Source organism: Aethalodelphis obliquidens, unplaced genomic scaffold (genome assembly GCF_003676395.1).
Source record: "Aethalodelphis obliquidens isolate GAN/ISIS:26980383/991018 unplaced genomic scaffold, ASM367639v1 scaffold11, whole genome shotgun sequence".
Classification (NCBI taxonomy): domain Eukaryota; kingdom Metazoa; phylum Chordata; class Mammalia; order Artiodactyla; family Delphinidae; genus Aethalodelphis; species Aethalodelphis obliquidens.
Genome location: NW_020837955.1, coordinates 15201764 through 15229169, shown reverse-complemented (window position 1 = coordinate 15229169; position 27406 = coordinate 15201764). Strand labels below are relative to the sequence as shown.

Below are 27406 nucleotides of genomic sequence, written 5' to 3'. Positions count from 1 at the left end.
TGGGATCCTCCTGGACCGGGGCATGAACCCACGTCCCCTGCATCGGCAGGCGGACTCTTAACCACTGCGCCACCAGGGAAGCCCTGAGCTTTTCTTTTCCCTGAGCGGAGCACGTGAGGTTTTCATTTGTATTTCTTTCATTACCTGCAAGGCTGGTATTTCTTCACAAGGACACCAGCCACTGCAGTCCTTGTCCTGTGACTCTCCTGCTGCGTCCCCCACCCAGTTTTCTGTAAACGTCTTATGTCCCGTCCTCTCCTTGGTGCCTCCTAGCAGCCCTGGGAGTAATGGGACAGGCAGGACAGCCTGGCTCCCTTGACTGAGGATGCTGGAGTTCAGAGACTTTAAGCCTCAGTTTCCTCAGCTGTAAAATGTGGCTGCTGGGTTTGTTGACAAGGGAGGCTGAGAGGATCGAAGGAGATGGGCCGGGAGTCATTCTGTAGGATGCAGGATGATGGGTCGGGGGAGTAAAGCCCTGATTTGTGCTCTGTGGACCTCTGGGGGGTGGACAAGGCATCCTGAAGGCTGCCTTCGGTGGGGCTGCAGCTCCCGGTGCTCCCGTCAGCTTAGGTAGGATGGCTGGTGGCCATGGGGGAGGGAGGGCAGGTCACAGCATTTGGAATCCCAAGCTCTGCGAATGATGAGAGACCAGTGGGTGGGAGAAGCCGGGTCGGTCACAGAACCGACTGCAGAGAGAGTTGGAGAGTCACCTTCGGGGTCCTGAGCCTGGATGGTTGGGAACATGGAGTGTAGTGATGATGCAGTCAGGGGAAGCCTGTGTGGGTGTGAAAACACAGAGCTTAGGTTTGGGCATGTTTGGGTCTGGGGCCAGCCTCAGGCACCTTGCCAGCAGGTACAGGGGGGCCCTGGGTGCTGCTGAGGGCCTGGCAGGTGGGTATTAGCCTATTACAAATTACCTATTTGGCCAAGAAGGCTGGAGAGAAGAGAGGGAAGACCAGGGGGTCCAGGATTGAGCCTGTGGTGCCCGCCGACAGGGAGGGTGCTGAGAGGGCCAGGCAGGGGCTCGGGAAGGAAGCCACAGGAGGCTTCATGTCTCAGTGGCTTTTACCAAGTGTTTCAGTGGCATCTTTCCAAATAGCCTAAGAAATGTCCGTGTTTTCTCCTCCAATTAGCGATTCAGGACCAGCTGTGTAGTGTACATGTAGGAGAGGAAATGATTGAGAAGGCCCTGGCTGCAGGGGAAGGTTCTCCCTGCTCCGGGCTCTGCCCAAGGCCGAGATGGCTGCACTAACTGCTGTGTTCTCTCCTGTAGCTACCTGGATGGGAATCAGTTCACGCTGGTTCCGAGACAGCTGTCCACCTTCAAGTACCTGCAGCTTGTGTGAGTTTCCAGGCCTGTCTCAGAGGGCAGGAGGGCCATTGGAATCTAGCCATTGTGGCTCCAGCTTTCCTGGAATTCCCTACAGATGCCACTCTGGCCGATCCATTTTTTGGTTTTGTTTTGTTTTGTTAATTGCAGTATAATTGAACAATATTATATAAGTTACAAGTGTACAATATAGTGATTCACAACGTTTAAAGGTTATACTCCATTTATAGTTATTATACAATATTGGCTATATTCCCTGTATGGTACTGATCCGTTTTTTAATTTCACCCCATCCCTTTGAGAACATCTGTGCACAGAACTGTTTTGCCATCTAGTGGCCCATTTTGGGAATTGCATTGTTCCAGGCTCTCTCCGGTTGGAACCTGTGTGCTTTTGCCCACACCATCTCCCCAAGCCTCTAGGCTGGTAATTATTATTAAAGAGGGTTATCTTTGCAAAGGTAGGAGCCAGAGCAGAAGAAGAGAGTTATGGAAAACTTCTTGATCCAACCTTGGCTCCTAAACCAAATATGAAATGTGGCAGCCTCAAATACACATCTGTAACTAACTCTTTCTTTAGGCTAACATCTACTTTTCTGTTATTTCCACTTTTGACCTTTCTGCTTCATGAAAACATACAAAGTAAGCCTCAGAATAAGTTCAGCTCCTCTTAGCCTTCCAGCTTAATTAACACCTCACTTCAATTATCTTTACCTGCCTATTGGCCAGATCCCACCAAAAAGAAGTCCAGAGAACATTTCTTCTGAAGTGCCTTGGAGCAGTGCTGCTCAAAGTGCGGTCTATGGGGCAATGGCAGCCTGAGAACTCTTTGTAATGTGCCTGAAACTAGATAAGGAACTCGCACCAGAATTTTAATCAACACATTGCTTCTTCCTTCATTGGGAAAGTATTGCTATGAAAAAATGTTAGCTAAACTAAGTTGTGTGTTTAGTGTCATAGGTGATTGCATTTTGGCACAAGTCCCTTGTTTGGGGACATTCAGTTTGAGGACTAGCTACTTTGAGTAGCACTGGCTTACAGAATTTCGAAACTCCAGTTTATCTGTCTTTGCTAATGACCTAGCCATGGTGTTTTGACTGACTGTTCCAACGGTGGAGGTGAGGAGTGGTAGTTAGAGTGATTTGTGGCTGGTGATAGAGTGACAAAGAGAGAGACAGCCTTTCTTCGGTCTAATTTGAGGCAGCCCCACTAGTGGTGCGGATACGCTTGAGGAGAAAGGGAGGGAGAGGGGACTAATGTGAAGGCAGTTCTTACTATGAAGCTGCCTGTTGGGGGCTGAAATACCAGCACCTCCTTATCATGGGGAAGGACCACCACAAAGTGTACTTGAAGTTTGGTGATGTATTTAAATGTGTCTCTAGGAACAATGGAGTGGTTTTGAATGAAATTAATTAGAGGAACATTTACTAAAAGAAAATGAAGGCAGGGCACATGGTTTTATTTGCTGAGTCAAGAACTGCATGAAGTGAGCAGATATGAAGCCATCTAAGTCATGGGCCCTCCCCCTAAATGTCACTGTCTGGGGGCATGCAAGGGTGAGAAATAGGAGCACATACGTCTTGTGGAGTGATGAGTGTTCCAACAGAGGTAAATGCACATGTTAGGGCTGTGGCTCAAAAGAAGGAGTGGTGGGCTCCGGGTAAGGGCTGGGAGAGGTCAGAGTTCACCAGGTGCAGAGGGAACAGGATATCCAGGGGCAAGAGAATTTCAAGAAGGGTAACAAATTCATGCAAGGCATGTGGGGACCCGTGAGGGAGGGGGGCCATGCCCTGGAGTACCTGGCAGGTGGTGAAGCTAAAGGGTCTGGAGGTTGCACTTTAAGTAAATGGGAGCCACTGCGGGTTTGTTGGTAGAGAAGTGACCTCATCAGATTTGTGTCTTAGAAAGATTGCGTGGTGCCCACCATGTGGAAGATGGATCGAAAGGGGGCAAAGCTGTGGGTGAGAGATGAGGCAGAAACCAGGAGAGAGATGACGGTGTCTTGATGTAGCAGAAACTTGGGAGGAGGGGGCAGATGGAACAGATGAACAGAGGCATAAGCCAGTTAGGTGAGGGTCTGGGAGGGAGGACGTGGGGGTAGGGCAGTGTTTCTGGGTGGTTGGAGCTGCTGACCGGGATGGAGAGCACAGCACAGGGCACGCGGGTGGGAGGAAGCACAAGAATTGGAGTGTCTGTGGGACATCAGGTCTCTGCAGGGGACTTCGTGAGAGAGGTCTGGCTGGGGCCACAGAGGAGAGCACCATTTGTGCACGATGGTGCGGGAGTCAGGAGCGTCCCCAAGGACTGAGGGACTAAAGGAAGAGGAAGAGCGAGGACAGGGCTTAGTGATCCCCGTTCCTAAGGGGTGGGTGAGAAAGAAGCATTCACCAGAGAGGTAGGGGGAATGTGGGAAGACAGTGGTCTGAGGAGATTTGAGAAGAGGGTGGTCAGTTGGGCCAGTGCCACAGGGTCACTTGGAGAGCACGTTGCCGTGACCTGGGGCTTGGGGGCCAACAGACTGGGGTTTGACTCTATCTGTACTTCCTCCCAGCTGTGTGACCCTGGGTGGGTCACTTCATTGCTCTGAGACCCTGCACCTTCTTTTATAAAATGGGTTTACTATCTCCCTCATAGGATTATAGGGAGGGTGAGTGAACAAACCCACGTAAAGTACTAGCGAGAGAGAAAGGATAGAGAGCCCCCTAGACCTGGCAGTTGGGAGGCAGCTGATGCCCTTGGTGGGAGCATTTCCATGGTGGGTGGAGGGTGGGAGCCAGGCTATACTTGCATGGGGTGGGGGATGAGGAAATGGAGACCTGAAACCCTGGAGACACAGAGCGAGTTCAGGCAGCAGAACGGAGGGCTGTAAATAATTGTGAACCAAGCGCCCCTCCACCACCTCCCACCCCGCAGAGTGCCGGTCAGAACAACTTGGCTGAGGGATGGCCATGGCCAGAGTGGGAGAGGGGAGGAGTTCTTTCTTCCTAAATGATGATGCTTTTGTCTTTTCCAGGGACCTGAGTAACAACAAGATCAGTTCCTTAAGCAACTCCTCCTTCACCAACATGAGCCAGCTGACCACTCTGTGAGTCCCGTGGCGGGAGGTGGAGGGAGGGCTTGTGGCTACTGAGACCCTCCCCAGGCCTCGGTCACTGGCAGGTACCCCCACGTAGCCTCCCTTACCCTCCAGGGAGGGTGACGGGGCCTGCCCACTGAAAAGACTTAAAAAAAAATTTTTTTTTTATTATGAAACACAGTGTGTATATGGAAAAGTGCAAAAAACATAAATGTACAATTTAACAAATAATCATAAAGCTAGAACATGTGTAAATACCTAAGGCAAAAAATAGAACACAGCTAGCACGCCAAAAGTCCCCTCATCTCTTCCTGATCATTCTTCCTCTCTCCCCCCACACCCGAGGCAGTCCCTACCTGGAGTTTTATAATGATCACTTCTTTGGTACCATCTACATATGCATTTCTACACAATGAAGTTTAATGTTGCCCACTTTTGAATCTTATATAAATTGAATCATACAGGATGTAGTCTTTTATGTCTGGCTTCTTTTATTTACCATTATGTTTGTGTGAAGCTGTGGTCTCTTCATTTTCACTGCTGTATAGTATTCCTTTGTAGGAATATACCATACTTTCGTTATCCATTCTACCACTGATGGATATTTGCACTGTTTCCAGTTTGGACTATTGTGAACAGTTACCCTCTGAACATTTTGGTGCCCATATTCTAAGATATTTTAATGATTGCTTTAATTATATTCCAAGCAATTGATTGGAAAGTATTAACAAGCATCATTTATATTTGCCTGGAGCTTAAGAATGTATTTCGTTCACCTTCCCAATACCTCACTTTACAGATGATGTGCCCAGGACTTAAGAACTTTCCGTTTGGTTCTACTGTGGTCAAATAATAGAGCCAGTACCCTAAAAGACAGGGTCCTGACTCAGTCAGGCCCCCAGGAGCAGAATGTGGTCCCAAGGCCACGAAGTGCTGCACTTACCTGCCTCAGGTCTGTTAGTCAGCTGGTTTCCATTTCAAAGTCTTCATGAGCCTGTTGACTGAAAGAAAAATGCATAAGTTGTGAGTTAAGTTTTATTCGGGGACCTTCCAGAGGACTACAGCCTGGAGACAGTCTCCCGGATAGCTCTGAGGAACTGCTCTGAAGAGGGAAGGGACGAGCCAGGATACATACGAACTTTTTTTTCTGAGAAAAACATGTGGTCAAGCATCAAAAGGTTACTGTTAATCACAAAGAACAGATATCTCAAGTTAATGATTTTAGTGCTTTTCTACGTATGGGAAGATGTAAGAGTCTGGGGTCATTTGAAATTTTTCCTTCGATATGCATCTAAGCTATCTAAAGGCTAGTATATTCAAAGCACAGAATGCACCCTGTCTTTCTCCATCCTGGGTTCCCCTCAGGGCACACTGTGGGCAACTGAAGTGGCTAATGGCTTGATCCTTGGAGAACTGGAATGGCAGGCAACATTTTTTTCTTTACAAGCGTGTGTGTGAAACTGCCATGGTCTAGGGCAGCGGTTCTCAACCAGGGGCAATTCTGCTCTCCAGGAAACATTTGGCAATGTTTGAAACATTTTTGGTTGTCGCAGCTGGAGGAGGGCAGGGGGAGCTACTGCATCTCTGTGGGCAGAGGCCAGGGACGCTGCTCAGAATCCTACAAGGGACAGGACAGGCCCCCAGCAAGGAACTGTCAATAGTGCTGAGGCTGAGAAATCCTGGGCTACGTGATCCTGGGAGCTGTAAGGGGAAACAGCCTTTTCCTGTGATAAAAAATGTCTCATTTCTCTTGTTATTATTTAAAAAATAGCTTTAGTGAGGTATAATTAATATATAATAAACTGCACATCCTTAATGTGTAAAATTTGATACATTTTGATATATGTTCACACCCATGAAACCACCACCACAGTCAAGGTGGTGACCACCTGCATCACCACCGGAAGTGGTACCCCTTACTAATCCCTCCCACGTTTCCTCCGGCCCTCCCTCTTCTTCCTGCAGGATCCTCAGCTACAATGCCCTGCAGTGCATCCCTCCTTTGGCCTTCCAGGGGCTCCGCTCCCTGCGCCTGCTGTGAGTCTTCCTGCTCTTCATTCCTCCAGGCAAATCTGCCCCACCGAGGGCCCTTCTCACCCATCTGGCGGGCAGGAATGTCCCCAGGTCCGGGGCCCCAGCAGGGCCAACTGTGTCCAAAGTGCGAGGCCAGTCCACTCTCATTGGAGCTCCTAACAGAGGCCAAGGAATGAATGGGAAACCATCCGAGAAAAGGGGGTTGCTGTCTGCCCCAAGTTGTGTTTGCGATGTGTGTGCTGAGGCAGGGTCCGGGGGCATCCAAGATAAGGTGGCCCCTTGTTTGCATGTGAGTCTCCTGTCAAATGGTGAATGTAGCACCTTCACTAAGAACTCCCACTGTGAGTTTTGCCCTGTGCTCACAGCCCTCTGCCATGCCTGTTATGACGGCCTCTGGAATATCCTTGCACTGAGTCCTCTGGCAGCCCGCCTGGGGCAGGGAGACATTCTTCACCCCCAACCTAGGGCTCACCCAGTAGCTTCCTTACCAGGAAGAAGCCTGCCCCCTCAGGCTCCCTAGCCAAGCTAGGGAGGGCACACGCTGCATACCTGCCCACGTCCATTTGTCCTGTGAGCAGACATGGTATGTTGAGTTAGTTGTGATGGCCCGAGCAGGGTCTTCCGGAAGGGCTGAGGGGCAGCGTGGTCTGTGATAATTAGGGGCTCCCTCTCCTTGCCTGTGGCCAGCAGCGCAGGGTCTCTGATGCAGGGACCCTCTCCCTCATGACACGCCTCTCTCAGCAGAGGGCGTCCCTCCATCAGTTCCTGAGTTTTCTGTCTTGGGATGAGTCCTGACAGCCTCTTCTCTCTTCAGGTCCCTGCATGGTAATGATGTCTCCACCCTCCAAGAGGGCATCTTCACAGATGTGACCTCCCTTTCTCACCTGTAAGTAACTCTGGCCCAATTCTCGGCACCTCTCTGGATTTAAATGGAACTTGGATTCCAAGAAAGACCCCTCCTCCTGAGAGTATTACTTTTAATTTAGCTTGTGAACTTCAAATGCTCCCCGTTTCAGACTCTTACACGTTCAGTGTACCATCAGTCACAGCAATGGACTTTGAGAACAGTTCTTCACAAGCAGTAATAAAAGTAGTAATGACCATATATTGATTGCCAAGCACTGCATGTGCATCGGCTAATTCAATCCTCACAGCTCTCCTACAACATAGGTACTGTTATTCCCATTTTCCACATGAGGAAACAGGTCCAGAAAATGTGACAAACTCACCCAAAGTTGTGTAGCCGGCAGAGGCTAGAGTCTTCCATCTCAAAAGCCCATGCTCTGAAGCACGATGCCAGTACTGTGCCTCTGACTTCATATGGTGGGGGATAAGCTCCGGAAATTTACTACCCAAAAGAAGTATAATTGGCATAATTGGATGTACTCTTGTTTCCAAAACTGTTTACCTGGCAGCACCAAGAGGATTCTTAAAAAGCAGTATGCTCGATTCCTCGAAAGGCTGAATGTAGAATTACCTACCATATGACCCAGCAATTCCACTCCTAAGTATATACCCCAAAGAATTGAAAGCAGGGACTCAAACAGATACTTGTACACCCATGTTCATAGCAGCATGGTTCACACAATAGCTATAGAGCAGAAACAACCCAAGTGTCCATTGACAGAAGAATGGATAAACAAAATATGGTACAGTGGGATGTCGTTCAGCCATAAAAAGGAATGAGGTTCTGACATGTGCTACCACATGAACGAATCTTTAAAGCGTGCTAAGTGGAATAACCCAGACATAAAAGGACAATATTGTACGATTCCACTGAAATGAGGTACCCAGAATAGTCAGATTCACACCTACAGAAAGGAGAATGGTGGTTGCCAGGTGCTGGGAGGAGGAGGAAAGGGGAACTTTTGTTTAATGGGTCCAGCGTTTCTGTTTAAGGGATAAAAAGAGCTTTGGAACCAGATAGTGGTGGTGATGGTTGCACAACATTGTGAATGTAATCGATGCCACTGAGTTGTACACTTAAAATGGTCAAAATGGCAAATTATATATATTTTTTACCACAGTTTAAAAAATGAAGGAATATAAAAGCAATGGGCCATGGCAGAGTCATCCTAATTCTGGAGGCGGGGCCAGGCACAGAGTGAACACGTTCTCTCCTAGCATCTCAGCTGTAGGTCCAGGTCATGTTCAGGCCAGATGGACTGCAACCGGGACCTGGGGTGTTACCGTGTCCTCCTGCTCTCTGCCTCACAGCCAAATGCCCAGGGCCCGAGTAGACAGGCAAACCCAGATCAGGGAGTCTTTTGGGGTCCCCAGCATCTCTACCTGAAGTTCATTCACTCAACAATCTCACTGGATTTTCTTAGCTCTAAGGCTCATCTTTTCCACATTTTAATCTCTGAGATCAGAGGATATCTTACAAATGATCTGTAGGTACTTAATAAGGTAACATTTCTCCACCCCTCCCAGAACATGTGGAATTAGTGGGCGTCTAACAATCTTAGACTTGAGGAATTAAAATAGTAATAAGTGCCACTCATGGAGAGTTTGCCTGGGACAAGTACTTTACTATCTGTGATGTCTTGTTTACTCCATAACCAAAATGGGAAGTAGCTATTGTGCTGTGAGCCCGCTTCACAAATAAGACAGGGACTGTCTTGAGCCCACACTGAAGATTCCAGGACTCAGCGGGCAGAGTGCAGTGATTGATTAGTCATGTCTGCTTGGGAGTGGAATGGGTAAGGGGGCTCTGTCCTAGGTGGCAGGATTTATTATATCCATTTTACAGTCCCAGGTTCAGTTAAGCAGATTCCCTAGGTCATAAAGCTGGGAAATGACAGAAACAGGATTTGAACTTAGGTGTGTCTGATTCCAAAGCTCTTTATTTATTATTTATTGCCTCAATAAATATGTCCTGAGTAACCACAGTGAGTCAAATGCTGAAGAATTTACTAACACAAGGTTTCTGCCTTCTGTGACCATCTGGGATATTATAAAACAAGCTCAAAGGCAGCAGTGACTAACTCTGGGGAAGTCTGACGACCTTCAGAGAGGAGGTGCCTCTTTGCTGCCATTGAAAAGGCACTAGGAATTTGCCATTTGGACGTTCCAGGAAGAGGGAATAGCATGTGCAAAGGCATGGAGGCAAGAAAGTGAATGACATATTCAGGGATGCTGTGTTGTCCAGCATAGGATATAGGGGGTTTGGTTAGGTGAGGAGTGTGGGGTGGGAAGAGAGGAACCTGGAAAGGGACACTGGAATTCCATTGTGAAGGGCCTTTGTGCCATGCTGTGGAGACTGGGCTTTGTTCTGTAGATAGAAGGGAATCGTGGAAGAATTAAATTGTGAAAACTCCTGGAAAGCTGTGGTGACCTGTGGAGGCTGGATGGGGTGGGATGGGATGAGGCAGGAGAGAGCCTGGCTGGAGACTGTGGCTCTGGACAAAGGCCAGGCAAGGATGGTATTGTTCATTGTTCCAATGACTCCCATTCACAGGGGCTTGTTTCTATCTGTGTTTAGTCATTTTCGGTTGTGAGCTCATTGTTTGCTGATGCTGGGAATTTTGAGGACCTGTGGTGGAGATAATTCTCTCCAGAGAGTTTTGTGCGTGTCTTTGCTGGGCCAGGGTCTGCTGCTGCTCTGGGCCCACACTGTTCTCAGCTCCTTTGCTTACCCCTGGGCAGTGCCAAGTGTCCGCTTCAGCTCCCCCACTGCCAGGAAAGGCCTTTTCAAGCATCTGGTCCACCTTTCCCTTTTTTGGGGTCCCCCCTGGTGTATTGTATCTCTTATCATTGGGCTTTACCTTTTCTCCTTCCCTGTGAAAACTGAATAAGACTCAAGGACATTCTGATCTTGTCTCTAGCTCAACATCTAGAGGCTTTGCTTTTCAAATGGGAAGTGAGCATATGTTTTGTGTCAACAAAAACCTGAAGCTGCAACACCAGATTTTGAGCCCATGTCTGTCTATAAATTCAGACTTTCTTTAGGAGAACAGTAACATCAGGCCAGAAGCCAGATCCAACTTGTCAGAAAAAAGAAAAAAACAATAAGTAGAGATCAGTTAAGTGGTAAGTGCAAAACAGGGCATCAGCATTACTGATTAGAGGTGTTTGTTAATTGCATCTAAGCCCTATTTCTCTGTAAAATAGCGTCTATGTATAAGAAATCTTCCATTATTATGAAGCAAGCTCGTGAATACATTCTTCCCTTTATACCCAGGGTTTCGAATGGAGCTAGGCAGCAGCCTGGGAAGTGTACATGTGCTTGTATTTAGGTGTGTGCACATGTAATACTGATGGAATATGTGTGCATGTGCACACACGTAGCCATTATTTCCTCTGCATGAAGAGTTGCAATTATTCCATAAGGATTCCGTGAGCACTTACAAGGAGTCAAGGAGTGGGACAAGGATAGCATAGACTCACCACATTCACTCTGGGCTTCACAAAGGCCACATGCAGTCTGAAGGGAAGTAGGCGCCCATGGCTGTATAACAAGTCAGGGTTTGCCCAAGAGTTAGCATCCAGTGTTCCTGGCTCCCAGAGGTGCCCTCTCTTCCTACTGTGACTCTGACCTGGGCCTCTCCTGTTCACCGGCAGTACACAGGATGGGGGGGGTGGGCCAAGCATGCATGCTGAGGGGGTGAGGTCCACCATATTTAAACCCCTTGAACTTTAGACTAGGAATCAGGACATGTGGCGTTAAGTCTTTGTCCTGCCATCAACTTGCAGTGGGATCTCAGACAATTCATTCATCTCTTTAGGTTCTTTCCTCACCTGTACACAGGTTGTTTCTAAGGTCTGCTGTAGTTCTAACATGCCATAATGATTGTGAGCACTTGTCACTGCCTAGGGCTTCAATACCCTGCACATCTCTGCTGCTGTTTACTTTAATATTTACTTTTACAGTTAGCTGATCTTTCGTCCATTTGTCTATTCATCCATCCATCCATCCATCCATCAGCAAATATTTACTATGTGCCAGGTCCTGTGCCAAGGCTCCCCAGTATCATTCTTCATGACTATAATCTGACATCTTGTTGCCCCTAATCTGCTGCATGTTGGAAAACTAGATTTCTGAAATCATTAAGAATTCGGTGTGAAAAGTAATATGGAATGATTAGGTAAATCATGGTATGCCCATATGACAGAATAGCAAGTAGTTAATTATAATAGTTATGCCACTGTACTTTATTATTTGATGAAAACGTGGAATACGGACTTCCCTGGTGGTGCAGTGGTTAAGAATCCGCCTGCCAATGCAGGGGACACGGGTTCAAGCCCTGGTCCAGGAAGATCCCACATCCCGCGGAGCAACTAAGTCCGTGCGCCACAACTACTGACCCTGTGCTCTAGAGCCCGCGAGCCACAACTACTGAAGCCCACGTGCCTAAAGCCCATGCTTTGCAACCAGAGAAGCCACCGCAAGGAGAAGCCCGGGCACTGCAATGAAGAGTAGCCCCCGCTCGCCGCAACTAGAAAAAGCCCGCGCGCAGCAACGAAGACCCAACGCAGCCAATAAATAAATTAATTAATTTAAAAAAAAACAACGTAGAATAAAGAAGACAGTGTACTCTGATTTCAGTGATGTATATATATGAGCACAAGAACTAGAAGGGAATAAATGAAAATTAAATTAGTTACATTTATGGGATGATAGATGATTCTTTTCTTTTTGAAGTTCTTTTGCTTTCATACTGAGATTTGTGCATTTCTCGTGCTTTTAGGCAGGCATTCATTCAGAAAACAGGACGCCTGGTGGTGTCAGGCACAGTGAGGGATTCATGATTCCTGCTCTCAAGAAGCTTCATTGCAGTAGAGGACAGTGATGCACACAAATAAATTGCCTGGGAGGAGGATGGGTAGAGGAGGAGTAGCTCAGGTGAAGAGATTTTGAAGTTTTAGTGTATGCTAAACTGTTTAGTTGGCACCTCTGAAACAGCCACAGGAGATCTGTTTTTGTCCTGGTTACGTTAATAGAGGAAGCTCAGCTGGTCCTTGGCAGCAACAGACCGAATAGCTACTGTTTCAACTATTTCCAAGTTATACCAAAGAGCAACAACACAGGGTTATTTATACTTTTGCTGGGGGATGAACCTGACTCCACAGTCCTTTTGGATTGATGAGCAGCCTGGCTGCTGTCCTCACCACTCGTCTCAGCAGGGCCTGTGTCTCTCCACTCCCCACTGAGTTCACAGCAGTTTTTGTTGGGATAAATGGACTCCAGGTGAAAGTGAACTACTTGAGCTAATGAAGTAGCCACAAAAACCCTGGCTTTGTAGAAATTAAAGCTTGAAATGTTGAATTCAGGAGTCGCTCGCCATCTGCTCTATACAGCGACAAGTAAAGCGTGTGTTGGTCAAGCCAGAAGGCATAATTTTGAATAGCTTTGTATGTGACTTCGGTAGTTTTTATTATTCTCTATTATTATTTTTTATATTGAGTCAGAAAGGGACACTTACATTTGAGGTGCAACTTTGTTGCCATTTATGGGGGGAATTTATGCAGGAATTGGGAATTGTGACATCCTAAAACGGTCAAGGGCCTCCACATTCACAGTGGCTTCCGGTTTAGTCTTTTTGGCATTTTCTCTAAATGAGCTACAGGATGGAGAGAAGAAGCCCTTCGTGATAAACTCTCAACTTGTGGCTCATCAGCAGACCACACTCCTGCAGTGCGCTACAAAAACCTTCTTTCAAATAAATTCTGTATTTATCTTTTGAATAACATAATTACATTACCTCATACTTTTTATGTTAAAAATATTAGTCTGGTGAATGTAGACGTTTTAAACATGCCACTGTTTTGTATTCCTGTTATTTTTTTAAAGTCTTTGGTTTTTTTTTTTAACACAATGAAGCTTCAAAAAATCAAAGCATCTGCGCTTCCTCTACCTCTGAGAAGCCCTGGTAATGTTCAGGGAAAAGAGGAAGGTGTATTCCCTGTCCCATTAACCAGGATGGATGCTGTCAGCAAATCAGGACAGAAAAAATGAAATACACGTGGAGGTTGAACCGGCTTTCTTTTCCAAGCTGCATTATTCCCTCGGCGCCCATTTCAGGTTATATGTGCTTGTCTTTCTTCCCCTTCCAGATTGCAGGCTCTTTATCGAATCATAAAGTGAGCCCCAGAGATGTTAAGTGAGCCGCTCAAGGTCACCCGGGCAGTGAGCAGCTGCGCTGGGGGCCGGAGTCCAAGATTGTTGAGCCTGCTTTATAAGATCGGCCGTCATCAGCTGTGCTATCTGGGGGAATTCCTGCTCAGAGTTGCTGCTGCTGTCATCAGACCCAACACGTCTCCAGGGGAACCACTTCCTCTGTATTGCCCAGACACAGGTGGAAAATGGCAGCGCATCCATTTGGTACTTAATAAATGTGCCCTTTCTCGTGAGCAATATACAGCCTTATGTTTTCACCATAATGTTGATAGAGGTGAACTTCAGGCACGAGGCTCTGGTTTTTCTATTTGCTGGCTCAGAGACCGCTGGCCCCTTCGTTCCCCCAAATCCATGCCTAGTTCGTCTCCGAATCTCTCACTGTGGTTTAGTGAGAAGATTATGAGCTTTCCCACGGGATTGGTCAAAGCCTAAGTGGTTGGCGGTGCACAGTGTCAGTGTGGGGCGGGGATGTGAGGGAGAAGGCCCAGCCTTACACCGCAGGCGAGTGTTAAGTCCATACAGCCTTTTTTGGAGGGCAGCTGTTAACATTTTACATGCGCTTCCTCTGCGACTCGAATCCTCCTTCTAGGCATCTGTTCTAGAGAGATGCTCGCTCCTCACAAAGAGGCATGAACAGAGTGTTCACTGACCTTGGAAACATCCAGAATGTCTGGCAGCAAAAGCTATGAAGCGTCCATTCTTTGGGATGCTATGAAGCAGTTTGATAAAATGAGGTGGATCCGTATTGCTGACCTGGAAAAGTCTCTAAGACGTGCTGTTTAGTGACAAGAAGCAGGCTGCCCAGAAACGATGTGTACTGGAGGGATGTAATCTCTTCCTCACGAAGAACTGTGTGTACATATGGGAAAGGATTGGAAGGCTACGCACTGAGTGTGGTGACCGTGTGATCATGGGTCCTGTGGTTCGCAGGGACAGTGGTGTAGACTTTCATGTAATGTGGATGGACTGTAGTTTACTTAACCACTCCCCCACTGATGAACACGGGAGGTTTCCAGTCTTTCTGTTACAAACAATGCTGTGATCAATACCATTGCACAGATGCCTTTACACACTTGTGCAGGCACATCTGTGAGATAAACTCCCAGAAACAGAATTGCTGGGTCAAAAGGCAACTGCATTGCTTAGATAGATATCATAAAATCCCCCTCCGTAGGAGTTATACCATCTTGCATTCCCATCAGTAACATAGGAATGTGCCTTTAAAAAAAAATTGAGGTGAAATTCACGGAATATAAAATTAACCATTTTAATGGGTATACTTCAGTGGCATTGAGTACATTTACAGTGTTGTGTAAGGTGGAGACTATTGTGTGCCGGGTCTGAAAATGGTTTACAGTGAGAATGCATTCATGTGTCTCTTGTTTAACTGAAAATGAAAAGAAAAATTAAAGAGTATAGGCTTCAGCTGGGTTCTGGATCTGGGGGCTTCCCTTCACTGGTTGTGTGACCCCAGGAAATTACTTATTCCACATGAGGCTCAGTTCCCACATCTTTGAGATGGAGAAGAGAAAACTTACACTGTGGGGCTGATGAGAGGGTTAGATGCACTGACGGGAGAAGCAGCTGGTTCATCACAGCAGTAAATCTCGGTTGCTTTCTCCCCAGTGCACTCGGGAGGCAGTGCAGTCAGAGGCTCTGGCCTCAACAGCACGAGTTCAGATCGTACTTCCCCACTTTCTCTGTGCATTTGGGGCAGGTGCCTCCACCTTTATGAGTGTCAGTTTCAACATGTAAAATGGGGATAGTAGGGTGTGATGAGGACCAATCAAGATAACAGATGAGGAGTGCTTAAGACTCTACCACCTACACAGTGAGTGCGCATTAATGGGGGCTGCTAGGGTTGTGCCAGCTCCTGGCATAATGCCTGGCACCCTAGGTACCCAGTGGGCGAAGGACCCCATGAAGCCATAATGCCTACTTCTCTCCACTCTCTGACCCAGGGCCATTGGTGCCAACCCCCTGTACTGTGACTGCCACCTGCGCTGGTTGTCCAGCTGGGTGAAGACAGGCTACAAGGAACCTGGCATTGCCCGCTGTGCCGGGCCCCCGGATATGGAGGGCAAGCTGCTCCTCACCACGCCTGCCAAGAAGTTTGAATGCCTAGGTGAGCCCAGGAGCACGAGAGGGGATGGTGGGTACCGGGTTGCTTCCCCCCACCTCCTGCTTCCCCCTCCAACCCTGGCAGAGCCTTCCAGACACTCCTGTGTCCCCGAGGTGACCTGCTGGGTGGGGAACAGGTGGCAGGAATGAGGCCCCTGCTGCTTGTTAGCATTGCCGCCCTCTTGTCCTGCCACACGACGAACAAAAGAAAGCCAGGCGGAAAATCTCAGGCCATAAGGGCTCTAATCCCTCCCTGGGGTTATGTAAGGAAAATAAAAATAGCAGTGTTTCTGGAAGCTCCAAGCCTCTCAGCAGTACAAGCACTCAGGCCTCCCTTTGGTCGGAATTGTGCTCAGCAATTAGCTTAAACGCCTGAGCCACTGGACCCAGCTGCTGCTCTCCTGACATTTGCGGAAATACAAGGCCTGAGTGTGATTGGAGGCCTCACCCTGGGCATCTGTAAACAGTCGTTCAGGGATTGACTGACTGACTGACAGCCCAAGCCCTGGGACCCCTGCTGAGCAGGAGGTGGTGGCCGAGTGGGGGGCCCAGGCCTAGCTTTGTGTCCCCCCCAGCAGGGGGGCAGCTGTGGGAGGGCACGGGAGGCCGTGGGGCACGACTCCTGCCCTCTGCAAGCTCACAGACCACCAGCGAAAATGGAGCTGACAGCCAGGGGTTAATGAGGCGGCCCCGGGCTGCCCTGTGTGCAGGATGCTGTCACAGGAGTGACCCTTCAGAGGGGCCCGATCTGTAGCTTGGCTGCTGGCTGCTGGGAGCAGGCCAATGTAGGTTGAAACGTTTGCTAAGTATTTATTTACTGGGGTGGGATTGGTACTGGTGAAAGGTTTTTGTCTGTGTGTTTTTTAAAATTTTTATTGGAATATAACATGCATAACAGGAAAGTACAGATCGTAAATGAATGGCTCGCTGAATTTTCACACATTGAACTGGCTGGCGTTACTCTATTCCTGTGAGGCCCTAATGCTCCTCCTAGGCGGCACCCCAGGCAGCCTGGCTGCCGGCTCGTCCCCCACCTCCAAGTTCAAGGAAGGGCCACCAGTGAGTCCTGAAGGGGCTGGAGAAGGTCATGCCTGTAGCCAGAGAGGTGACGGGAAAGGGTCCTTCCCTGCTCAGCCTTGGAGAGAAACAAGTTCAAGGCCATGGGCCTTTTTTCTCCTAAGCGTGGCCTCCTCTCAGAGCCAAGTCTCCTCCCTGCTGGGGTGGCCGCCCTTGCTGTCCAGGCCAGCAGGTGACAGGGCTGGGGGTGGTTGTCTCAGAAGGGTGTGAGGGGATGGAGGAAACATCAGCCGGTTTCAGTAATGGTGACCATGATGCTGTCACACCGATGGTCTTGCCCTGACCGCCACATGGGGGCTCCCCTGAAGCCCCTTTTTTGGATTATCTCATTTAGTCCTTCCAGCCTCATGAGGCAGGGGCTGTTTTTAGCTCCATTTCACAGAGGAGGGTCCAGAGGCTGGAGAGGTGTACTGTGAAAGGTGGGGTGAGCGCGATCCAGAGGGAATACTGGCGGCGGGGGCGGGCAAACATCTCCTTGGGGAGAGGGTTTCGCAAACCCGTCCCTGCAGTGCCAGGATTCCGGGCCGGGGGCCGCAGGGCTCTATGCCCAGTCCTGTCTCCCCACCCCCTCCCTGCACTAACACCACTCCCACCTTGCCTCAGGTCCGCCCAGCCTGGCTGTCCAGGCCAAGTGCAATCCCTGCTTGTCCAGCCCATGCCAGAACCGGGGCACCTGCCATAACGACCCCCTTGGGGCATACAGGTGTGCCTGCCCCAGCGGCTATAAGGTGAGTGCAGGCTGTGGCTGGAGGCGGAGAGCTGCTCGAGGGCGCGGTAGAGCAGGGCTGGGGCTGTCTCGTTGGCCACTCAGCCCTCAGGGCCCAGGGTGAGCTCAGAGCAGGGGCGGGGGGGCCCAAGTGAGCATTTCATCCATGACCTAACATGTGGATGAGAGAACAAGGAACCCCCGGGACCGGCAGGCCGAGCTGCTGAGGGGCCGGCTGTCCCTGTTGGCTCACTGGCCCCTGGGTCTCTCTGGGGTCCCCATCGCTGACTTCTTCCCCAGGGCCGAGACTGCGAGGTGTCCCTGGACAGCTGTTCCAGCAGCCCCTGTGGAAATGGCGGGACCTGCCACTCGCAGGAGGGCGAGGATGCCGGCTTCACGTGAGTTGCTGGGGGTGGGGCGGTGGGGGGGGTGCTGGAACGTGGTGGGTGAGTGCTAATGGGATCCGGCACCCAAGCCTCGGAGCCTTCCTCCTCCGAATGGGATGGCCCAGGCCCTCTGAGCTCTGGGAGATGAGGGACAGGCCCAGCGGGAATAGCCACTCACTCCAAATGGCAGCCAGAGGCCTCTCCGTGTCCACCCAGGCCACGCCTCCGCTGCCCAGAGGCAGTGAAAGCACAGAGACTAGGGGCTGCCCAGGTCACACAGCAGGCCGCAGTGGGGCTGGGGCTTGGAGCCCTGCTCCAGGCTTCCGCCTGCTCTTGCCAGGTGCCAGGAGAGTCTTTCTGGGGCACTGGGAGTCATAGCCTAGGGCATATGCAGCGGCAGTGCCAAGAGGCAGCTTGGGGGTGTTTTCAACTCCTGTAATCTCCATTAACCCCCAAGGCTTCCAATTGAAGCCATTCACCTGCTTGTTGGGCCAGTGTTGCCTGAAGGCAGGGCCCTCAGCCAGCTGCTCCGGATCAGGCGTCCACCCAGAGCCCCCAGGAGAGGGGAGGGGAGTCCTGCCTGGAGGTGGAGCAAGTCCTGGTCACGCCCTCCGGGGGGCCTCCCCCACCAGCTCATGGGTCACTCTGGTCGCACCCCGGGCATCGGTTTCCCACTGTCCTCCACATCTCGCAAGTCCTCCCAGTGCTGACATCGCCGCTCAAGCCCCCCACTCACCCTGCTCCCCCCAGAGCCTCTCAGCGAGCCCCCCAGCTTCCCAGAGCTCTCCTGCACCCAGAGCTTTTCTGAGGAGCACATAGTATTTAGTTGCTGAAGAAAAATTGCCAGCTGAGCAGATTGACTCTTCAGAAAATGATGTTGAATCTACTGGCAGAAATGGCCAGACCTGTCTCTGCAAACCCAGATTACCAGCTGTAAAAAGAAAACACTAAACGGCCTCTCCGCAGGTGTCGCCTTGGAAACGGCGTCCTTACAATAGGCTCTGTGCTCCTCTGGGCTTCCGCAGCAGCTCCATCAAAGCCCCCTCCTCATTGGCTAGACTGCTAGGGGGCGTGTCTACGGAGAGGGGGCTGCTGAGAGGACGCAACTAGGAGCTCTCCCTGCTGGGCCGGGAGGGGTGCAGCTGGGAGTAGCCCCTCACACTTGGCATGCCTGCAGATTGGCGGGGGCGCTGTGGGAAGGACCCTGTTGGTCGAAAGGGGTGCCTCCCTGAGTAACCCCTCAAACCTAAGGCTTACAAGGGACTCCGCAGTTGTTCCCCGAACCCCGCCAGAAGGAACTTAGCTGAGATCCGCCACCACCTTGCAGGGGGAATTAAACTCCAGGACACAGCCTGCAACAGCAGGCGTCACACCTTCTTGTTCACACCCCCACCCCGCCGCAAACGAATTTTTAAAACTACAAACTGCCTGACACATTCTTAAGTGACAGCTAAAACTCTTCATGGTAAGTTTAATTTTTCATTGCAAAGAAGGTCATTTCCAGAACGCCGTACATATTATTAACATTTAAAATGAAAGCTATGACTCTTTAAATCACTCTTTTATCCTCCAGGGAAAAATCATTTTAAAATCACGTGAAGGAACTCTTGAACAGCTGCAACATCTTGCATCATTCTCGTTTCTACTCAAACTAGTATTTGTTTTACTCCCATCACCTGCCCCCCATTTTCCTTCTAATGTAATCTGTTTTCATACTAGAGGCTTTTCTTAGCACCCTGCCATACTTTCCTACCACCAAATGGGTATATAAGTTTAAATTTAAAGTTTCTTACTATTTTTTGTCACCATAAACCTCTGATTAAAAGTTTCCTTTGCATTGAGTTATCATTACAGTGATCAATAATATACAATTGATCAGAACAACATAACTATTCCAAAATTTGATAATTATTACACATAAAAGGTAAATTTTATTAGACTGTATCTCTTAATGAGATAGATGGAGCTTTTGTTTGTGTGTGTGTGTGTGTGTGTTTTCTTTTCTTCTCCTAATTGGTTTATGTGTCCAGAGGTGAATATTATAGAATGTGAGAGGGCTTAGCAGCCAATCTATTCCCTTAAAAAAAATGTGTGTGTGTGTGTGTGTATGTATGTGTAGCTATAAATGCTGAGAAAGTTTGTTCACATAAATAAACCAATGAGATTAGGAGTTTTATTATAGCCACGTCACTCAATTACTTGAAACCCTGTCAAGTTTATATGCTAAAAATCCCAAGTTATCTGTCATCAAAAATTATTTTTAATGCTCTATCAGCTGACAGTTCCATGAGGTCTTCCTTCAATTATTTTTTAATGCACAGAACGGGAAATCTCGTGACTTGCAAAAGGGTTTGTTCATTCACTTTGGAAACATCAATATTCCTAATTGTCCCTTCATTTGGCACCCAAGGATCTTAGGCCCCAGGCACAGCCCACCTTGGCCTCGTGCTGGAAGAGGTGCGCATGAGCCTTTCTGGAGCTCTGGGGCAGGTCAGTTAAGGGGGGAATTCCATGCATAACATGAAGATGTGGAAATTAATTTCTCAGACCTCTCTGACCCACAAACCCCTTGGAAAACCACAGTTGTCCCAGAGGGAAGTGTACCCCGGTTTGAAGATCGCTGATCTCCAGGGCTCTCCGAGACCTGACTCCTGCTTACCCCCAGTCCTGTTCTCACCCCATTCCTGAAGTATGTGCTCCCCAAGCCCTGAACTATTTAGATGACCAGGTACCCTCCTGAAGGATGGACTGTAAGGCTCTCTCTCCCCCAGGCTTTTACTCCCACTGTCTTCCCTCCCCTTCCTCTACTCCCCTGTCAGAGTCCTTGGCTAACTCATCACCTCCTCCAGGAAGCCTGCCCTGACCACTCTCTCCAAGGGGGAGCTAGGTGTCCTCTGCCCCGTTGTCCACCCTCCCCAGCCTCAGTTGTGCACCGTTCTGATACTCACTGTCTCTCCTTTGGTTGCCAGTCTCCTCGTCGTCTCCCCCGCTAGACTGTGAGTGATCTCATGAGCACAGGAGCACAGGGCTGGTCTTGGTCACGTCTAACCCCCAGCATCTAACAGGGCTTGACCCAGAGTAGGGACCAAAACTCCAGGATGATGCTATTGACCGTTGGCCACAGGCCTCCATCAGTGCCTCAGGACGGCTGCTGCCCTGGCAGTGGGCCCACATGCCTCTTCCTCCTCCCCTGCTCCCTACAGGTGCTCCTGCCCCTCCGGCTTTGAAGGACCGACGTGTGGGGTAAACACGGACGACTGTGTGGAACACTCATGTGCCAACGGGGGCACCTGTGTGGACGGCATGGGCAGCTACACCTGCCAGTGCCCCCTGCAGTACTCGGGTAAGCGTGGCGGGGTTTGAGCGTCTGCAGGGAGGTGGAGGCCAGTGCACGTGCCCTGAGCCCCTGTCCCATGGGCGGAAGGGCTGGGACCCTGCCTCAGTGTCTGCAGGAAGTTTCTGCTGGGCCGGCTGCCTGGCGGAGCACAGGGGGCAGCTTCTGTCCTGCCTCTCCCCCATTCTTCGCCCAGGAACGGCCTGTGAGCAGCTGGTGGACTTCTGCTCATCGGATTTGAACCCGTGTCAGCACGAGGCCCAGTGTGTGGGCACCCCAGACGGGCCCAGGTCAGTGTTGCCCATTTCTAAGGCCAGGGAAGGGCATGGGCCCCCACGTCACCTTTCCTCTGCCCTCCCCAGCCTGTTTCCTCACCTGTCAGGTGGGTTTGGTCTTGGCTGTTCAGTTCCTGCCAGTCAGTGTCAGGGGCAGGGTGGTGGTAGTTTTAGTCGGACAGACCTGGGTTTACATCATGACCCAGAATGGGTGGCTTGACCACTCTGAGCCTCAGTTTTCTCATCTGCAAACTGGGTGCACCAGTAACTTCCTCCTGGGGTGGTTGTAAGGAATAGATAAGCAAATGCGTGAAAAGCACTTACTTCCACGTCTGACATTTGAAAAGTGCTCAATAAAGAACTATTGCAGGTCCACAATTTCTCATCGCCAATTACAAAATGCACAAAACTCTGAAAACCAAAAGCCATCTGCTAGCAAAATCTGATCCGATCAATGTATTTGGTATTAAAAGCTGACCTGCGCTGATATGAAGCTACTTACAGTCACCATTCATCCCATGTAGTGGGAGTATGTGTAGATTTTGCAGCAGAATGTGAACATGTTTAGTTAAGGGGCTGCCCCAGATCCAACTGGCATGTTACATAATGTACAGTTGTGTTGTATTACTTTCCCAAATCCAGAAAGTTCTGAATTTCAAAACCTGTCTGGCTTCAGGAGGGTTGGATAAGGGGTCCTTGACTGTTGTCACCATCGTTGTTACTGGCATATGTGGAAGTGCTTTGCCACTGGAAGACTGGGATGTGAAGGTCACGGGGTTTTTAAGATGTTGCTCCCATCTGCAGTTGTGCAAACATAATCTCATTTCTGGGACCCTGTTCCAGCAGTCAGGGCAGCACAATGGTCAGGTCTTCTTCAGGTCTGTGGCTGAGGGACCCAACCCCAGCTGCTCGGGCAGAGGTAGGGGATGGAGTCCCCCAGGGACTCAGTCCAGCAGGAGCTGCCAGAGCCTCCTGGGCAGGAAGTGAGAGCCGGGGGACACTGAGGCCCAGATGCTAGGTCAAGGGGCCGCACAGGAGCCTCCATCCAAATGGTGGACAGACGCCGCGCTGCTGGCTGAGCTGCCGGGTGGGGTGGGCACAGCAGACCAAGGAGCGGTGGCAGAGCAAGTGGCGTGCACGCTTCTTAGAGGGGCTGGACCTCAGAGGGTGGAATAAAGCAGGGCTGCACATGGTCCGGGTGGATACTGCTCAGATAGTCCTTCACACCACAGAGAAGGGGCACTTGGTGGGTGTATAGTTCACCTTCACTCAACTTCCTGTCTTGGAGGAAGGACTGAACTGACAGACACTCAGCTGTGCCTGGGTTGTACCTGGAACCCAGCAAGTATTCAGTACACACTCACTGGATGAATGGATAAGGGAATGACAGTGAACGAGTCTGTGGGTGCTCAGCTACTGTAACATTTTTCAGACTGCAGCTCAAGACCCAGTAATAGATTGTGATCAGTTGGGTGGGTCAAGGTTAACGTTAAAAAAATTAAAATATCAGAGAGCATCATGCCCTTTTATATAGTAAGGATAAGTATTTTGGCATGAAACTGATTGCAGCGGGCTGTGTGTGTGTGTGTGTGTTTACTGGGTACAAAGGTATTTCTTACCTCTTGAAAAACACTGGGAATGAGTTAAAAAATCAGGCAGGAGCACCTACCTGCCAGGTTGTGTGGTTGAGCCGTGGAGTTGGCAGTTTGTAGTCTGGAAGGGTTTCCTGCAAGGGGTGTTCACCGGAGGCTTCCTGGAGGAGATGAGGTACTGGCCTGGCTGGACCGAGGCAGGGAGAGAGAAGAGGGTAGTCCAGAATCAACAGGTGTGAAGGCAGAGAAGTGTAGTGAGGTGCGGGTTGCTGCCTGTGGAAGCAGGTCTGACTACGGGGTGGCTTGTTATGGGGGCAGCCGGACAGGGAGCATCTGGCAGGGCTGCGACTGAACAGGGGTGGAGGAGTGTGCTCTTTATTTGATGGGCAAATAATTGGCAGAAATGACTGACTCAGGCGAGCAGTGGGCCACAGTGTGAGCCGGGAAGCTGGGACCTGGCCTGGAGTCAGGACGTTGTGGAGAGGCGGGCACTAGCGTCTGAGGCCTGGGAGGCTGGGCCGGTGCAGCTGGGAGGCTGGGGAAGAGGGATGGGTGAGCCCCATGTGACTCAGAGCCATGCATTGGCTGGGGTTGGGGAGGGGGGTGGGGGCAGCGGGGCACGTTGAGAAGGGGCTGAAGGTTGACCTTGGATGTGCTGTTGGTGCTAAGGGTGGTCCTCCACCACAAGCGCCCGTCTCCTCCTCCTCCTGGGTGTCCACCCTCCCGGCCCAGAGCAGCCCCCTCCCCCGCCTGCAGCCCACATAAACTCTCTTCCTGGACGGTCTCAGGACGGGTGGGGGCATCTTGACATCTAGGGCTCTGTGTGACCTCCTGGGGGACCCCACAGACCCCCAGGGCCATGAGGCTCTCTGCCACACACACAGCCCTGGGGCCGCACAGGCTCCTGGCCGAGCTCTGGGCTGTGTGTGGGGCTGTTGACCCAACCCCGCCCCCCGCCCACCCCAGGTGTGAGTGTGCACCTGGTTATGTGGGTGACAACTGCACGGAGAACCGGGATGACTGCGAGGACCACCGCTGCCAGAATGGGGCCCAGTGCGTGGATGGAGTCAATGGCTACTCCTGCCTCTGTGCTGAGGGTTACAGGTGAGCGGCCCCGGGAGGCACCATGAGTGACTGACTCCTCTTAGCTGTCAGCTCTGGGACTGGCAGGGGCCACCCTGGGAGCTTTCACCGTGGCTATGCCAGTCACCGTATGTGTGGTCTGGGGAAAGTTCATCAGCAGCTCAGAGCACAGGCAAAGGGTCCCTACCCTGACTGGCGGAGGGAGCGGGAGGTGAGTACAGATTACTGGGCAGCACCCCATCACTTACCTGCCCAGTGAACCCCTGAAGACATGCCCTGCATTAAAGGTCATTTACTTTTGCATCTTGGTCTCTCTGGGAGGCTGTGAGGGGAGGGCACCTGCCCTCCTTCCGGTCACCCACCTCCCATGCTCTGCTTGTGTCTTTTTTTTTTTTTTTTTTTTTGCGGTACGCGGGCCTCTCACAGTTGTGGCCTCTCCCGTTGCGGAGCACAGGCTCCGGACGCACAGGCTCAGCGGCCATGGCTCACGGGCCCAGCCGCTCCGCGGCATGTGGGATCCTCCTGGACCGGGGCATGAACCCATGTCCCCTGCATCGGCAGGTAGACTCTCAACCACTGCACCACCGGGGAAGCCCAGGCTTTCCATTTCTGACAAGTGCTCAGGTGATGTTGGTGCTGCTGGTGCAGGGACCACACTTGTTTCTCACCTTGTTCCTCAGCATCTTTCTGGCTCTTAATTCTCTTAGGGAAAGTGTTCATTAGGAGCATCTTCTGTTACTTTAAAGCAACAGTGGTCCCAAGATGTTTAGTGAGTTTCTCTCCAGGACTGTGGGAGAGGAAGATGACCCCTTGCTCCTTGGCCCTGCCTTCTCTGACCCGCGTCTTTTCCCGCTCAGTGGGCAGCTCTGTGAGACCCCTCCCCGCCCGCCTGCCCCCAGGAGCCCCTGTGAGGGGACTGAGTGCCAGAACGGGGCCAACTGTGTGGACCAGGGCAGCCAGCCCGTGTGCCAGTGCCTCCCGGGCTTTGGCGGCCCCGAGTGTGAGAAGTTGCTCAGTGTCAACTTTGTGGATCGGGACACTTACCTACAGTTCACCGACCTGCAGAACTGGCCACGGGCCAACATCACACTGCAGGTGCGTGCCCAGGGTGTGTGTCACAGAGGGTGGTCCGGCAGCAGGGGACCCTGGCCTCAGGTCAGAGTATCGGGACAGCTGGGAGCACCCTGTGTTAATCAAAACTCTTTGGATGTGGGTATCAGGATCTCAGCTTGAGCTAGTTTAAGCACAGTCGGAAAGGTTATTGGGTCACAAAACCAGTCTCAGGGAAGGGCAGGGGTGGAGGTGGTCTCATGGGTGACTGGATCCGGAAAACCAAATTTACCAGGATCCTCTCCCACCATCCCTTGTCTCAAAGACTCCCCCCAGCTTCAGCCTCCAATGCTGCAGACTGGCTTTCTCTATGTAGCTGGAACACGGCCACAGCTAGCGCTGGGAGCCCTTATTTTCCATTTATGTCTTGAATTCCATCTGAGAACATTGTTATGTTGAGGGAAAAAGAAGCAAGTTCTACTTCAGCAGCATTGTTTGCTAAATGTTTCTTGGGGAGGGACAGCGGATTGCATTGCACTTCACAGGAAAAGAAATTAAACTCCTCTTTAGTCATCCCTGTTCCCCAAATTCCATTCCTTATCCCAACTGCCACATCTTTCTTCTTTCCTTTATTTGTCCTCTTCTCCTTCTTTTCTCTCAGAACCTTTCAGCCTCTCAAACATGCCCACTCTGCTCTCCTTCCCTTGATCACCTCTCATAAATTCTATCCACTACACTGTCCACACAGCAAGACCACAGCTAGCCTAACTGCTCAACAGAATAAAACTCACCAAAACCCTGCCCAGCCATTGCCTCAGGCACATCCTTGGAGAGACTCAGTTTATTCCACTATCCCCACTGCAGGCTCTTCCCCAATAGCTCTAGTTGGACAACAGTCAACAAGCTCGGATCGGAGATCTCCGATTGGCCTGCCTCAGGTCACATGCCCATCCCTGGACCAACTACCAAGTCCAGGGAGATGGGGTGCCGTGGTCCAGACTGGGCCGTGTCCCAGCTCTACAGACCAGGGGGTCAGGGTCTTTACCAGGAGAGGAACAAGGCAGGAAACAAAGATCATGGCTCCTACAGCAGCATAGAGGCATCTCCCTCCCAAGGCACAGCTCCAGCTTTTGCTCGCGTGGCTCCAGTGACAGGTGCTACCTTCCAGGTTTGGGTGGCTCTGGCTGTTGGAGAGTCTTCCTGAATCTGTCCTCTGTAGGTCCCGTCCTGGCCCCAAGGCAGCTCCCTGAGGCCCACAGAACAGGATACCCCACATCCTGTCTAACCATCCTCTCTGGGCAGGTGGTCCCAAGCTGTCTTACCTCCTGGCACGGAGTTTCCAGGCCTCAGCTGGCCCATCTGCCCTCCCCTGCCTGGCCCTGGCCAGACCGGCTGTGGATGGAATTTGAGGGGGAGGGGGGTGGGGGTGGGGTGGGGTGGGGCTGCCAGCCTGGGACAGCGCCCCCTGGAGGATGTTTCCCTTGGGGAGGCAGGGGAGGACTGTTCTGCACACATTTCTCTTTTAATTGTGGGTCCTCCGTCTGCCCCGCCCGCCAGCCTGTGCTGCTGCTGCGTGGGGTGGGGTGGGAGAGAAAGTGCCGTTGCCATAGGTCTCCACAGCAGAGGACAATGGGATCCTGCTGTACAATGGGGACAGCGACCACATCGCGGTGGAGCTCTACCAGGGCCATGTGCGTGTCAGCTGTGACCCGGGCAGCTACCCCAGCTCTGCCATCTACAGGTACGGAGGCCTTCTTCAGGCCCCCCAGCTGCCCTCAAGGGCTGGGGGGCTGCCAGGGAGGGGTCTCCTGAGCCAAGAGCAGGTGGTTATCGGCACTACCAGAGACCTGGGCTGCCCGAGCAGAAAGGGCATTCAGACCACCGAGTCCAGCCCCATGCTGGGTCCGAGGCTCCCTGGGGCCTGAGCAGTGGCCCCATCCTTCCCTGTCCCACAACCGCCACACAGGGAGCTCCTCAGTGGGGAGGGGAGGCTGATTAGTTGGTAACCCCTGCCCCAAACTTCTCAGCTTTCCTGAGAGAGTGCCCAAAGGGGAGCAGGAGGGACCAGGTCAGAGGCCATCAAGTCCCCACAGTCCCCTCTGTTAGATATTTGGTTTCTTGGGAATCAGCTGCTGGACCAGTGGCCTTTCTGGGGAAGTGCCTAGGCGGGGATGGGTCCAGCTGAAGGCCATTCCCTGGGGCGGGGGCACCCCATCTTCTTCC

At 51.1% G+C, this 27406-nt stretch overlaps 1 protein-coding gene and 1 long non-coding RNA gene across 2 annotated transcripts in view; one reads left to right on the top strand and one right to left on the bottom strand.

Annotated features, from left to right (window-relative positions):
* SLIT1 (slit guidance ligand 1) overlaps positions 1-27406 on the top strand; it is a 166430-nt gene that overhangs the window by 135948 nt on the left and 3076 nt on the right. The window contains exons 22-33 of the mRNA XM_027112183.1: positions 1274-1342; positions 4343-4414; positions 6371-6442; positions 7254-7325; positions 15521-15684; positions 17361-17485; positions 17764-17861; positions 21053-21192; positions 21380-21473; positions 24017-24154; positions 24991-25228; positions 26794-26924. Coding sequence (XP_026967984.1) covers positions 1274-1342; positions 4343-4414; positions 6371-6442; positions 7254-7325; positions 15521-15684; positions 17361-17485; positions 17764-17861; positions 21053-21192; positions 21380-21473; positions 24017-24154; positions 24991-25228; positions 26794-26924 — 1413 coding nt within the window. The remainder of the gene's footprint in view (positions 1-1273; positions 1343-4342; positions 4415-6370; positions 6443-7253; positions 7326-15520; positions 15685-17360; positions 17486-17763; positions 17862-21052; positions 21193-21379; positions 21474-24016; positions 24155-24990; positions 25229-26793; positions 26925-27406) is intronic.
* LOC113623256 (uncharacterized) lies at positions 21467-27406 on the bottom strand. Its single transcript, XR_003433858.1, has 3 exons — positions 25178-27406; positions 23128-23228; positions 21467-21733 (listed from the first exon to the last, which is right to left on the bottom strand). It is a non-coding gene; the product is annotated as an uncharacterized LOC113623256 (long non-coding RNA).